Genomic DNA, 13,678 nt, shown 5'->3' on the forward strand with positions numbered 1-13,678 from the left:
ACAAATAAAAGAACTAACCCCAAACGTAAAATGGTCATATTATTGTAAAAGCTGTATCAAAAATCGTCTCGTGTATATCCGTTCAACGGATATCGAATTCCCGAAAATTAGTCAAAAATTCTCTCGTCCGTTTCGAATCGACGCGACGACGACTCCATTATTAGAGAGTCTTCCCGAGTCTTCTTGTTCTTATCAATTCTCTGTAATCTCTTCCGATCGATCTACTCGAGTACACTCTTATTTCTCTGTGACTCTCCAGTCGTAAACGGTAGCAAGGCTGAATCGATAATCCGATACTCTTCTCAAGGCTCTGTAAAACAAAACACGCTGAGAAATCGAAGAGGACACTCGCCAGGCAAGTGTACAATATTCTCTTTCAGTATCGTGCTCGAGTCATCGGTAAAAGGGGACACCGTTCGATTCGGAGGCACCCAGGTGTCGCCTTTTTTAACCCAGATATGCCTGTGCGTCGTCCTTTCAGGAGGATATCGCCCCAGCGCGTGTTCTGCAATCTTGCTTCCGCTTCTTATTGTTTTTGTTATTCGTACGACAACTAATCGAAAAACAGAAATAACGACGAGAAAGTTCACGTATTGGGCACATCTGGGCTAAGCTTCCGCAGGAAACTCGCAGAGAACGCATCGATGCCTCGAGTATAACATAGAGACAGGCACCATTTTATTCGAACAACGAACTACGAATAGAAATAGTACGTAATAAATAGACTACGGATGTTTATTGTATTTACAGTGAAGTCTCTTTCTAATTTTGATGTTGCCTCTACTCGGACTCTCTTCGTCAAGAAAATAAGTTCAAAACCCCGTAAGATCGGAGATCGCATAAAGATCCGCAGTCCAGTGATCGATAAGTATATTATAGGCGAGAGAAAATCGTTTGTCTTGCACTCGTTGAATCGCGACAAAAAGTTTTGCTTGCCCACCTCCCGGGCGGAAGTACGAATTACACACACACCATCGACGTGTTTGTCAAGAACATTTTATTGGATGCATCGAAGAACGTGAGATCTGATAGTTCGAGGGAGGCAAAGTGTTTCGCACTGAATATCTTTCGACGAATCGTTATTAATCCTTCCCTTTTTTTCTTGCGGTTTTCCTCTACCGATTATTTTCTTCTTCTTTTGTTTTGTTTTGCGCTCCTGCTAGTCTATCGCTTCGCATCAAGCATTCTCTCCTGCATACTTTCTCGCTTTCACATATTCTCTCTCTCTCTCTCTCTCTCTCTCTCTCTCTCTCTCTCTCTCTCTCTCTCTCTCTTTCACTATTTAACAAGATTCCTCGACTTGGACCGTCATCGACAAACGACGCTCCGCATTTTTCCCGTAATCGCGCGTACGCACGGATACATAGAGATTTCCTTTCGGAGACAAGAATAAATATGTCTTTCTTTCGCTGTTCCAAGCCTTGTCCTCGTCGCCCGATTGTCATCAATTAGCAAGGTTCTCCGAGCCACGCTAACAATCTCGTAGACAATGGAACCCCTGCACTACCAACGTGTTCGACAACCAATCGGACTGCTCGATCTTTACACGTTTCTCATCTTCTTCTTTTCATGCGAATCATTTCGAAGAAATCAAGCGCGGACATCGAGCTAAGCGAAACGAGATTTCAATTGTAATTTTTGCAATCCTTGAAGTTTCGCGTCGATTCGTTGCCACTTTGGTTTCTCCGTTGCTAGTCAAAGATTCCTCTACTATTACGGCTCATTCGATCAACGTTGCGCAACATTTCACACTTTGATCGTTCTCGAAGCTTTCTAGGCACGCTTTTCCACGCCTTTGCTCGTGCCTCGATCAAAGCTTGCATTTTTCCGCGCCGGTCTCTATCGTTCTATCGCGATCGGATAGAGTTCGCCCGTCGACGATCGCACTCGCGTCAGGGACTGGAAAGGTACGGGAAATAACTGTATCAAACTGTTATCTATATATGTTCTAATTGAAACAGTTTCGAAGAACCGACATAATGTTACAACTAGTCTGCGAAACTTATTCATCTGAAATAAAAATTGTTTCCGTGCATTGTGAGCAATGTCGTTTGATCTTTGCACTGTTTGAAGTTGCACCCATCCATTTTTGTCATAAACACATATAACTCGCAGTCGAGTTATAAGATTATTTCGGTTTTTCGTAACTGTTTCGAGAACCGAAACCGATGTTACAACTGTTTTCGATCCCTGGCTCGCGTACAAATGGAACGCGCGATCGGATCGGCGCGTGTCTCATTCGCCCGGCACGTTAATTAGGAGTACGTTGAATACCAAACAAGAAATCGTTAGAACATTACAACACGTACACTTAGAGCGAAGAAACACGAATCGAAACGAGAACATTTTACAATACACCTAACCGACATGGTGAGAGTTTGAATATCCGGAAGCCCCGCGTGCAAGATGGACGTCGGTCCTCTCTGGAGGGTACTAAACGAGAAGAACGTGCCTCAGAACAATTGCGTGTCGGAAAATGATCCCTCAGGGATATCGGCTCCGTTTACGAAAACAAGATCGTAGGACGTAAAATGGAACGAAAGAAATATGGGCGTGGCATGCATACGTATTCTAGCGTGTATAGTTGGTTCGGAAGTGTAAAAAAATATAGAAAAAGTACGCATAAGACACCATTCAAACAAACACCATGCGCTTCGCACAATAATGGCAGTATATCAGTGTAATAATACCAGTAGATTGTGAAACAAGACGCAATTAAATGGCTTAGAAGAACTGGAAGCTCCATCGAATGCAATTAACTATGAATAAACGTTTGGGTTTTTTTCTCCGATGTTTTTCTTACTGCGCCACTCACTCGCTCTTTCTCGCACACGCACGAGTTCTCTCACTCCCTCTTTTTCTTCCAGCCTTCCTTATCTAGCGGTATCTCTCCTTTTCTCTCTCTCGCTCGCTCCCACTCTCTTTCCTCTACAAGCTATACAGTTCATTAAAAGGCAGAAAAGGATTTCTGCAAGGTACGTAACTACCGTAATAAGAATGATGACACTGGATTACGTAACGCAAGGAAACTATCTTCGCAAAATACTTCTCGATGACTCTTCCTCAATGGCTGTTTGGTTTTTTTGCCGCACGCTCGACAACGTCGCGTCAATGTCTCTCAATGAAATGTTGTTCGCGAGAAGATTTTCTCAAGTGACCTCCTAGGATTTCGATGAAACACACGTGTAACGTAGAATTGAAAAATCTATTCGGTAGAGCGAAGATAGCCCTCGTAATTCAGGGCGAAAGAAGTAAGTGTCGAATATATTCTTGAGTTCTCTACATGTAGTGTATGCAAGTTTTAGCGGAATCGAAGGAGACCGCTTCAGCAACGCTCCTTCCAAGTCCTCATAACAAGGATATTCAATTGGTTTCTGCGCAAACTGCGCACTCAGACTGCGGATTAGTCATAAATAACTTCCGTTTGCGTGTAGCGAAAGTGTGCTAAATAATATTTAAATAATAGTGATAACAAAAATTATTGCTACGCTTAACCAAGACGAAGGGTACACAATAAATTAATGTTAATAACCGTAAAGCGACTTAAATCAAAATAAATTTAAACGAGACGAACAGAAGTTATTTGTGACTCGATCTTTTAATACTTTGCTCGTATACAGGGTGTCTCCACGTGTGAGATGTATTTCTGTGTTAATTTATTTATTTGTTGCTACGGTTCAATCGTGTTCACGCGTCTCAAAACGCCCTGTTTACTTATTTTCGAAAGGAACAGTACGAGCACTGTTCGAGAACAGATTCAAACGTGATCAATCGATGTCGCAACTTTCAAGCGGACACCAGTCTTAACGATGATACAACGCATTGAGAGGCATTGTATTATTCTTGGTATTATGGACATGCACACCCTTCTTGGAGTTTCCTCTCTTCGCACATATACTCTTTCTCTCTCGCTCACATGATTTTCTCGTCGGTCGCTGTGCTACGTGGCTCAAAGTATATTCTTCGCACATGAACACCGCGTCCACTCTCACTCGGCAATTAAATCACAGACAATGGTATGACAGTGATCAACAATATATAATCGTCAACTAGTGTTTACCTATATAAATTCGGGATAAATAAAAGTTATATTGTACAAATTAATATTATGCGTTCAATGTAACAAAAAACACTGTATTTTGTATTCCTTCCGGTAGAGACATGCGAATGTACAAGTGTGTATGCGCGGACACTGCGGTTTTTTGTTTTTTTTTCCTTTTGTTTGTTTTTGTTATCGTAGTTTTGTTTGTTTGTTTTGCTTTACCTCATTCACCGCTTCCTTTTTCGCCCGTTAACCGCTGAATCGACCTTTTTTTTTCTTCTCGATCAGTGTCGCGTTCGAAGAGCTTCTCTTTTCTTCACAAATTCGATCGAGCGAACAACTGTAAATGAAGTACACTTCTGTTATTACGACGCCACGTCTTCGCCCCCTTTTGGTCATCCTGCACACTCGTTGCAGCTGAAACGTGTCATTGTTATTATCGTGTTGATCGTTGATCGCCGTGAATTCGGCGTAAACGAAGCGAGTGTTGGTACCAGTAGACTACATAGCGTTCTCCTGATGATTCTTCTTGAATAGGAGAGTTTCTTCGAAGATGAATTGCTTTAAAACTTCCTTTGGAAGGTCGTCCAACTCCATATCAAATTTAAACGGTTCTTCCGCGACGGGCTGGAACAATTTTAAACGTTTCGGATGCAGTACAAAATTTTATTCGGTCAAAATCTGTTAGAATAGTGAGAGTACCTCATCAGAGGGATCGTAATATTGTTCCAAGTATGGATGGGCGAGTGCATCTTCCACGACGATTCGCTTGTTAGGATTAAACGTCAACATCTTGTCTAAAAGATCCAAAGCTCGTGGCTCGGCGTTCGGGAAAAGAGTCGTCCATGGAATCTTTGGTTTGTATGGTAATGACTGAAGGTAATTCCGTGCCTAAAGCAAAGAATATACAACCGATAAAACGAATCCTTTGCTAAGCGATGGATAAGGAAGAACAATTTATACTTTTTCATTGACGATGCAGTCAAGATCCTCGGCAGACGGCGAACCGAGAACTCCTAATATGTGGTTCAGTTGGTCTAAGTAATGTTTGCCTGGGAATATCGCTCGTCTCGAAAGCATCTCTGCGAGTATGCAACCGACCGACCAGATGTCTATCGACTTTGTGTAGCCCTATGAAATGAAATCATCAATATAATATATCGAATAAAGCTTCGAGTTAGAGATTTAACGTATTTGTTGTTTGTCGTTTGTACCTTGGAATTCAGCATTATTTCTGGAGCTCTATACCACCTTGTCGCTACATATTCTGTAAGGAAGCCGGCATGATTGTGTTCTGGATCGGCAACTCTGGCTAGGCCAAAGTCACAGATTTTAAGGTCACATGTGGTATTCAAGAGAAGGTTGCTAGGTTTCAGGTCTCTGTGCAACACGTTCGCCGAGTGAATGTACTTTAATCCTCGTAGTATTTGGTAAAGAAAATAACATATATGATCGTTGCTAATAGCCTAGAATCGAAAGGGGTAAAAATCTGTTGCCGTTTCGATCTGTAAACTAGCTTGTATTATTACGCTAACCTGTGTTTTAAGAAGTTTATAGAGATCGGTTTCCATCAGGCATTGAACAATATATACATCTTTCATTTGTTCTATAGTAGGTGCCCTTAATATATCCCTTATATCTATTATCTGTGGAAAAGAAAAGAAAAGTTCAATAGAAATTATGAAAGCATTTGTGCTGCAGATTAATTGTCGAACACTCACATTTTCATGCTTAAACCTGGTCAAAATTTTTATTTCCCTCAATGTTCTCTGACTGTACGTCTGATGTTCGAAGGGTGAAATTTTTTTAATAGCTACCTTTGTTTTTGTTACATTGTCGTAAGCAGATCTGTAAGTACAAGATACAATATCATAAATCTCTTGAATTTTTTAAACATGTTTTCAATCCAAGAACGTTATCAGATATGCCTTGATCAACGACCACAAGACAGGAAGCGATGAGTCGAGATAGAAAGAAGCTTTTCCTTAATTAAATGTAATTAAGTGTAACAATGTTTTAACAAAATTCCTAACACTATCGAACGACAAGGTTTAAATTTTAAATGCCACAAAGTAAAAGACAATATACATAATCGCACGAAGATCGTGACATACGAATAATAAGAAGAAAGTTCCACGATCTTCTGCTGTCAAAAACAACCTAGCTTTCATTCGATATTTCCCGGAGAAATCATAATTTGAACGGTAACGAGATGTTCGCTGGAATCGTGGCGTTCATGAAAGCAATTGCGTTAACGGCGTATCGATAAGAACGATAAGCGAGTGATAAGGGACAGGGAACAAGGAAGTCGTGACGCTGCATGCAAGCGATCAGGGGTTCGAAAGGGTGTGACAATTGCGTTCAAAACTGGCGCCAAAAGGCAAGAATACATAACGATGAGTAGCGCTTAACAGCGGGTGCACACGATGCCAGGACAGATGCAAAATCACGAAGACGCGTCGTGGAACAGGAGTGAAGCCGTAGAAGCGACGATTCGCTTGACAACTATGTTTTTGATTGTTTATCTTTCGGCCTGTCAGCCAGTCGATACGCGGTCGGAAGTTCTCGCCAGTAACTAGGAGAAGTGACTCGAAGACACTTACACGACCATCCCATAGGCACCCTCACCCATGTACGACAAACTTGTGTACCGGGGGCCAACCTCGAACGTTTGTCCGCGAACGACCTCGCAATTCGGATTTACACTTGCAGAACCTTCGCCCGCCATTTTGACAACTATTTTGCGGCTCCGGCAAAATCGGAACGAGCCTTGCTTCTTCGCCGACTCGCCACGAACGACGCTGCAACTAGATCGACTTGCAAACGCTTCTCACCGCTGCTTATCAAATAAGTTGTTCGAAATAGTTCTCGGACTAGCCGGTAGAGACACGTCTGAACTTTCCCCGCGAAATTCAGTCGCGTATCGTTCCAGTACAGTGCTGGGCAAAATAGTATTTGAAATAGAAAACAGTTTATTTTACTTTTAAAGCATACCTATAATCATGCAAATAAATTGTTTTATTTAGAAGAAAAATATTGAAAATAGTGATACTTATTTTGTAGGACTGTGTAAAATATAGTATTTCAAATAGTAAATAGTAACTTACACTTTTCTGATCTGTTGTTGCGTGTAATGTTATTACGACATTATCGTCTGTTTATCAACATAGTCTAAGCGACGACAAAATAGTATTTTAAATATTTTTTCTTGAAATTTTGCCCAGGTCTGTTCCAGTGTCACACGTAACACTCAGAACTGGGTAAAATACTATTTCAAATAGTAAATATAGCAAGTAGTTCATTTAATTTGAAATCATACGTGCACGTTTAAAAATAAAATATTTTATTTGTTAGAAATTATTAACCCCTTGCCCTACAATATCGTGTCAGACTCGTGATGATCTTCTGAACATAGAGTCTAATAAATATATAATATGTATGCTATTAATTTCTCTTTTAAACCGAAATAAAAAAATTCTACTTTAGTTTTGACAACGTACAACTATTGGCTATTTCCAACGTTTTTAGGAAATTACGAACTACAAAAAAATTTTAATCACTGAGACCATAAAATAAATAGTAGAGCAAGGGGTTACAATAGTAATAGTACTTTGAAATAGTACTTTGTTCGAAGGAATTTCAAAATAGTGAGACAATTTTATTTATTTTTCCTCTTATTCGTAACGATCAAATATTATGTATTTCTGAAAGTATCAATGTACGGGTTGTATAAAAAGGAAGCGTAAAGCCGGTCCTACTTATGAACCGCCTTGTATATTTTTCGTTCTACAAGCATCACGAATAGACAGCGGATCTTTATGCAAAATAAAGATTTGCCACTTGAATTGCAACAAACCGGAATGACATAGAAATTTATCTTCTCTCTTAATATGTTCAATAGGTTGAAAATGATATAAAAATATTCTTAAATTTGTCTAATGTTTTTCATGTTTTAAATTACATCTACTCATTTTTGTCATAAGTGCATAAAATCCGCTGTCTAATCATGAATAATGTGTACCTACGAGTATACATTTTTTGCTACGAAAATATTCTTTATTTTTTTACCGTTTTGTTTATCACGCGTACAATATGTGTGTAAGAAGTAGTATAAAAATAAGTTATTTACTCCATATCTTCCCAATCACAGAAATTCAAATCTTCCTCGTCGAGTACAAGCAACTCTTTCGTTTCATTCGTTGTTCCGCAAATATCTTGCAAAAGTTCGTTTGTACTTTCATCGGTTTCAGTCTCTAGTGAAGTTTCTATGCCAGTTGCACTTTCAAACTTGGGACTACTTGTAAAGTAATCTAAGGTTTGCTGTTTTGTATGAAACCCGTGTTTCCTAATATTGACATCTTTAAGAGAGAAGTCTTGGTCGAGACCAACTTCGTTTAGCACGTTCATCTTTCTCTGAATTAAAGGCCACAAGTAGTCATCTGCCGTTTGTTTAGCGACTAAATACTGAATCAGAACGTCTTCGTTTTGACCGATTCTATGCACTCTATCCTCTGCTTGGCACAGTACCTGTATGTCAAAATATATAGTATTCATTTAAATGAAATAGCATCCTATTTGCACACTTTCATTAGCGAATAATAAAATACCCCAGGATTCCAGAATAGTTCAACAAAAACTACGAGTTGAGCAGCGGTTAACGTGATTCCTGCGTTTGCTGCTGTAATCGATAACACCGCAGCTAAAATATCCTCGCAATTCTGAAACTCGTCAACTTGGTGCTTTCTTTGCTCAGGTTTTGTATTTCCATCGATCCTCATATATCTAAAACCATCGATTAATTAGCTGCAAAGAACTATATAAATAGGATTTATATATTTACGTTCTGTATAATAGATTGAAAAACTGTTACTTTATATCCATAGATTCTGCAACTTCGCAAACAGCATTTAGAATATGTTGGTGGTGGGCGAAAATAAGGCATTTTCGTTTATCCTTGAATAATTTGGAAACGTAGTCGCTGAAACGTTAGAATTGTTATTGTTATATTTAATATCAATGTTGTAAAGAAAAACTGTTAGATACCATATAGCTTTCTCCTTAGCGAAACTGCTTTCGTTGTAATACTGCAAAAGAGTATGATGTCTTATCTTGCCACTCAAAGATGTACTTTGTAACTTTTTGGACATTTCTTGCATTTCTTTTGTACCGACTTTTATTAAGTCTGCATCCAATATAACAACTTCTCTAGAATTTAATTTTTTGATACAATCGATACGTACAAAAGTAAATATAACTAGACTTTAATTCTTACCTTTTCTTCGTTGGTAACGCATCCAATACATCATTTTTTAATCTTCGAATTACACAAGTGTGTTTCAACAATAATTGCAATTCTTGCATGTTCGACGATCCTGTGAAATCCCATCCGAAAGAAGATTTTTCTCCGGCGCAATAACGTATTCCGTAATCTTGATACCTATACAAAAATAAGAGATAGACTTTGCTTAAAATAAACCTATATCTCATTTGATAAATATTCTATATTACCCCATGAAATTTCGCATTATAAGATTTATTTGAGAATACAATTCTATCGGTCTTGACAGTGCTGGCGTTCCAGAAAGTAGAACAATGTGACCCGCGTGAGAAGCTACGCATTGCGCAGCTTTATATCTAGCCGTTTTAATACTTTTCAAGGCGTGAGATTCATCCTATAAACGAGTACAACTATTTTAGAAAATGTACTCTTCTTTCGTTACATGTAAAAATTCTTGGGAATCCCGATATTTTCGAGTTCTGGCACCCCTCTAGTAATCAGGTTCTCTTTTTATACATACCAGAATAACAAAACCAAAAGTTTTACGTTCAAATGTGTCTATTGCTCGTACTAAGAGTTCATAAGACGTGATAACAATCTTGTGATCGTCGATAAAGTCTTTCGCGTTTGTAAAATGGTAAATGTAATGCGTAGGCACGGATGGTAGAAATGTGTATATTGCTTCTGCCCATTGATACCTAAATTTAAAAGCGCCAATTTACTAAGTACGCACACAAAAGAAATATAATTTGTAGAAATTAGTAGATGATCTACTTTCATACTGTACCTAACCGAGGATGGTACAACAATAAGAAGAGGCCAATCTTGTTTGAAATAATGTGCAATTCCTAATGCTTGAATGGTTTTCCCTAAACCCATATCATCGGCAACTAGACATCGACCACCTTTCGATATTCCATAACTAAACAAAGTGGGAGCACAGTATAATTATTTATATATTATAATTAATTACAAGTACAGTCTATTAACCTTTTGCGCTAGAAGCTATTTTAACTGCAACATCAAACATTTCTTCCAAACTAGAATATTTCCATTTTATGGATATGAAACCGATACAATACTTAAATGTTTAGTAATTTATTAAATACAAGCAAATTTAACAATGTCAATTTTTAATGGAATAGAACGAATAATAAGAATTACCATATCCCTTCGCGCTGAAAGGGCATCAGTTGACTCAATAAGTGGGAATCGATTTGCGATAAATCAATGTCTTTAGCATTGCTGTCTGAAATACCATTTTTCCTAAATACCTATCAACATATTTTTAAATGATATTTTGTGTTAATAGCTAGAGATGTGCGAGAATCTGGAAATGTTAGGACAGGTTGGAATTTGTCCTGACCCAACATTTTTGGGTTCTAGCACGTGTCTATCGATAGCTGCTGCGATACATTGTTAATATAATACCTGAAGAACCGTCTTTGGTAATCCTGTTATTTGTATATCCGTCTTAAACTTAATTAGTTTTTCCATCAAGTTTTCGTAATCCTTCAAGTTGAAATTCCATGCTTTAGTTTTTGCATCTGGAATTAATCGATAATAACATTATATACGATTCCTTGCGGTAATGTACAATTTCCTACATCGAATTAACGGCTTTAAATACATTACCATACGATCTGCTTGGAACTGTTTTGCATACTTCGATGATTGCTGGGAGATAGGATGACGTTTCTAGCATAAACCTGTCGTCGCTTACCATGCAACATTTTCCAGTTACACATACTTTCTGTCCGAAGAAACTTTTAGTTCCTATAGGACTAAAACGTTCGTTTCGTTGATTGAATTTTGTGTTACTCTTGAAAGAATTGTTCCCAAATTTTGCTTTAAAAGAGGCAGCTCTGTCCCCTCCATTTTGAAACGGCTTAGATGTACCGAATGACTTATTTTCGTTATTAATTGTGCTAGTAGAGGGTACATTATTCTGCGTTTTAACGGTGCTGGGCGCATTGTTCTTTCCCTGTGCTTGTTGTTTACGTTGTAAAGCCAATAGACGTTTTCTCTCGATTTCTTCCCGAGAATAACTCATATTTGTAGTTTCATAAATATAACATTACAGGATACAATACTTCTACACATAACCATGTGAAACAAATGTAAACAAAGAAACGAAAAGTTTCAAGAACACGTTTATATCTATATACATTGACATCACAACCAGCTGTGGTAACACACTTTACGCTAATATTGCTACTCGTGTAAAATCTGTCAAGTATTCTCTGACATAACTGTCTATCTAATGTATCGAAAAATGCCTCTCTGCTTGCTGCTGCAAAGGATTTTAAATTGTCTCCACACTCCAATTGTCTGTATGTATACATTTATCCTCTCTGAACATATAAGCAGTAGAAGTAGAGGTGGAGCAAGGTGGAGAACTATCGATGAATTATCGATAATTATCGGTAGCAAAATTTGAATTGGTATTCGTACAGTTGTAATCGTTTTACTTGACAAATATTGCTAAAATCCGATAAAACTGGATAAAACTAATAAAAGATCAAACTTGAAAAATGTTTTCTTCTAGATTAACCAACAATATCAAAATTCATTAGATAAGCATTATCGATCAATGGCTTTGTATAATATCGATCTTGAAATATATACCCTGCCCTGATAACCAAATTCTCGATTTTTGCCAGGGATTCTCCGCGCGTATTAGTAGCTATTTTTGCCGTCTAATAGCGGAGGGCAATAGCAGAAGGCAAATTGAAGGCAGCCAGCCGGCCGAAGCTGAATTTGTTTAAGAGGGCAGTACCGTCGCGTCTACTGATCTGATTGGCTAATATCGTTTTACAGGGCCGCATCGTCGGCGAGGGTAGTTCGCACTGATGTGGCAGATGTCAGCAGCGAAGTAATCGAGCGCACGAGGAAGAAGATCGATCGACACCAATCGATACGATCAGCGTGTCGTTCGGAATAACGCATACGGTCGTGCGCAGGCGCGGCAGCTCCCCACTACGCACAGATGCACATTTTGTGCACATGCAAATTTTACTTATTCTCATATTTATGTTATTTTTCTTAGACTGCGGATCTTTATGCGAAATAAAAATTGTCCGCATAGATTGCAAGAGATGGAAACTATAAAAATTGCATTGCCATACCATTTTCTCTACAGTTCAATTTCAATTCATTACATTTCGAAATTTATTGAAATGTGTTTATGGAAAAAAAGTGTCGTTCGACGGAAAAGAAAATTTATATTTTTTGTATGACTACTATACACTTATTTTAATGTTTAAATATTAATAATTTTAAATTCAGACTACTCAATATCAGAAGGGATAATAAATGAATGAAGTAGGAAATAATAAATATTATATTTTTTCATTTAGTTTGATTATTTTTCTTTATTAGTCAACTATTAGTCAAATTTTTACAAACCTTGACTTGCGCGAACACAGAAGATGATTTGCAGGACAAATCTGATAAACAGGTTCTGGAAGATCAGCTTTTCTTCGTAACTCCTCCCGTGAATCGCTCGAGTACAGTGCTGCTCTCACCGCATTTCTTCTTGGTTGAAAATGGTTGAAAAGAGGATTGTCTTATTATACAGACCTGCACAGACCTGGGCGACGCTGGCTCGAAAAATACATGTTGCTGTTGCTGCTTCTCACCAAAGAGGACTGAAGAGGACTAATCCCAACTAATCCTGACTAATCCTCTTTGCTTCTCACCTTCTCTTGCTCAGTAACACTCAATTACACTCAGTAAGACAGTTCCAGTCCCCACGTCATCCACTCCGACAAAGGAGTTGCAGGCTGCAACAGGCTGCAAATGGCTGCAACTTGCAGCAACATGTGTTTTTCGAGCCAGCGTCGCCCAGATCTGTTATATATTCGCCAATCACATCATCACATCAGTACGACTCGACGGTACTGCCCTCTTAAACAAATTCAGCTTCGGCCGGCTGGCTGCCTTCAATTTGCCTTCAATTTGCCTTCAATTTGCCTTCTGCTATTGCCCTCCGCTATTAGACGGCAAAAATAGCTACTAATACGCGCGGAGAATCCCAGGCAAAAATCGAGTTAATCCCACCTTGAGCAACTCGAACAATAGCGCAGCTCGGAACGGGCCAATTCTTAGCTCTAGGTAGGATTATCCCTCGGCAGGCCTGGTTATCAGGGTATGGATGAAGTCAATCCATATCGATGACATCAATAAATGTTTAAAATTCAAAACTCCAAATTGTATTATATTGTATAATACACTTATCAAATTAAATTTCACATATTTTTTTCCAAGTCGTTACAAAAATAAAAATAGTATCAAATGCAGCATCTGGAAAGATCATGAATGAAATAATTATATATATATATGTATATATCGATGGT

At 38.4% G+C, this 13,678-nt stretch overlaps 2 protein-coding genes across 3 annotated transcripts; both read right to left on the reverse strand.

Moving 5' to 3' along the window:
* Nucleotides 1-3,837: 3,837 nt before the first annotated feature.
* On the reverse strand, nt 3,838-6,858 carry Rl (Mitogen-activated protein kinase rl). 2 transcript variants are annotated; one of them, XM_076431437.1, is made up of 8 exons: nt 6,646-6,858; nt 5,764-5,890; nt 5,578-5,688; nt 5,257-5,508; nt 5,006-5,173; nt 4,745-4,933; nt 4,537-4,669; nt 3,838-4,459 (listed from the first exon to the last, which is right to left on the reverse strand). In XM_076431437.1, the coding sequence occupies exons 1-7, from the start codon at nt 6,768-6,770 to the stop codon at nt 4,544-4,546; spliced, it is 1,098 nt and encodes a 365-aa protein (XP_076287552.1). In that variant the 5' UTR covers nt 6,771-6,858; the 3' UTR covers nt 3,838-4,459; nt 4,537-4,543. The 2 variants fall into 2 exon arrangements, with proteins under 2 accessions (XP_076287552.1, XP_076287541.1); XM_076431426.1 differs by having other exon boundaries at nt 3,838-4,669.
* An 819-nt stretch (nt 6,859-7,677) lies between these two features.
* Nucleotides 7,678-11,687, reverse strand: Marcal1 (SWI/SNF-related matrix-associated actin-dependent regulator of chromatin subfamily A-like protein 1). The gene is made up of 11 exons (XM_076431305.1): nt 10,956-11,687; nt 10,752-10,867; nt 10,485-10,594; nt 10,108-10,242; nt 9,841-10,018; nt 9,551-9,714; nt 9,315-9,479; nt 9,086-9,247; nt 8,913-9,020; nt 8,650-8,824; nt 7,678-8,569 (listed from the first exon to the last, which is right to left on the reverse strand). The coding sequence occupies exons 1-11, from the start codon at nt 11,371-11,373 to the stop codon at nt 8,168-8,170; spliced, it is 2,133 nt and encodes a 710-aa protein (XP_076287420.1). The 5' UTR covers nt 11,374-11,687; the 3' UTR covers nt 7,678-8,167.
* Between the last annotated feature and the right edge of the window lie 1,991 nt (nt 11,688-13,678).

The sequence above is a fragment of the Lasioglossum baleicum genome, chromosome 1 (genome assembly GCF_051020765.1).
Source record: "Lasioglossum baleicum chromosome 1, iyLasBale1, whole genome shotgun sequence".
NCBI classification, from domain to species: domain Eukaryota; kingdom Metazoa; phylum Arthropoda; class Insecta; order Hymenoptera; family Halictidae; genus Lasioglossum; species Lasioglossum baleicum.

What these genes read in the sequence shown, in the direction of transcription:
- Rl (XM_076431437.1), bottom strand. Translation starts at nt 6,770, where the DNA reads ATGGCGGGCGAAGGTTCTGCAAGTGTAAATCCGAATTGCGAGGTCGTT. An exon ending in CCAGGTTTAAGCATGAAAAT is followed by an intron (nt 5,689 to 5,763) that starts GTGAGTGTTCGA and finishes TCTTTTCCACAG; the next exon opens with ATAATAGATATAAGGGATAT. An exon ending in ATAAACTTCTTAAAACACAG is followed by an intron (nt 5,509 to 5,577) that starts GTTAGCGTAATA and finishes TTTCGATTCTAG; the next exon opens with GCTATTAGCAACGATCATAT.
- Marcal1 (XM_076431305.1), bottom strand. Translation starts at nt 11,373, where the DNA reads ATGAGTTATTCTCGGGAAGAAATCGAGAGAAAACGTCTATTGGCTTTA. An exon ending in TTTCAGCGCGAAGGGATATG is followed by an intron (nt 10,243 to 10,484) that starts GTAATTCTTATT and finishes CACTTTGTTTAG; the next exon opens with TTATGGAATATCGAAAGGTG. An exon ending in GCGTTACCAACGAAGAAAAG is followed by an intron (nt 9,248 to 9,314) that starts GTAAGAATTAAA and finishes ATTAAATTCTAG; the next exon opens with AGAAGTTGTTATATTGGATG.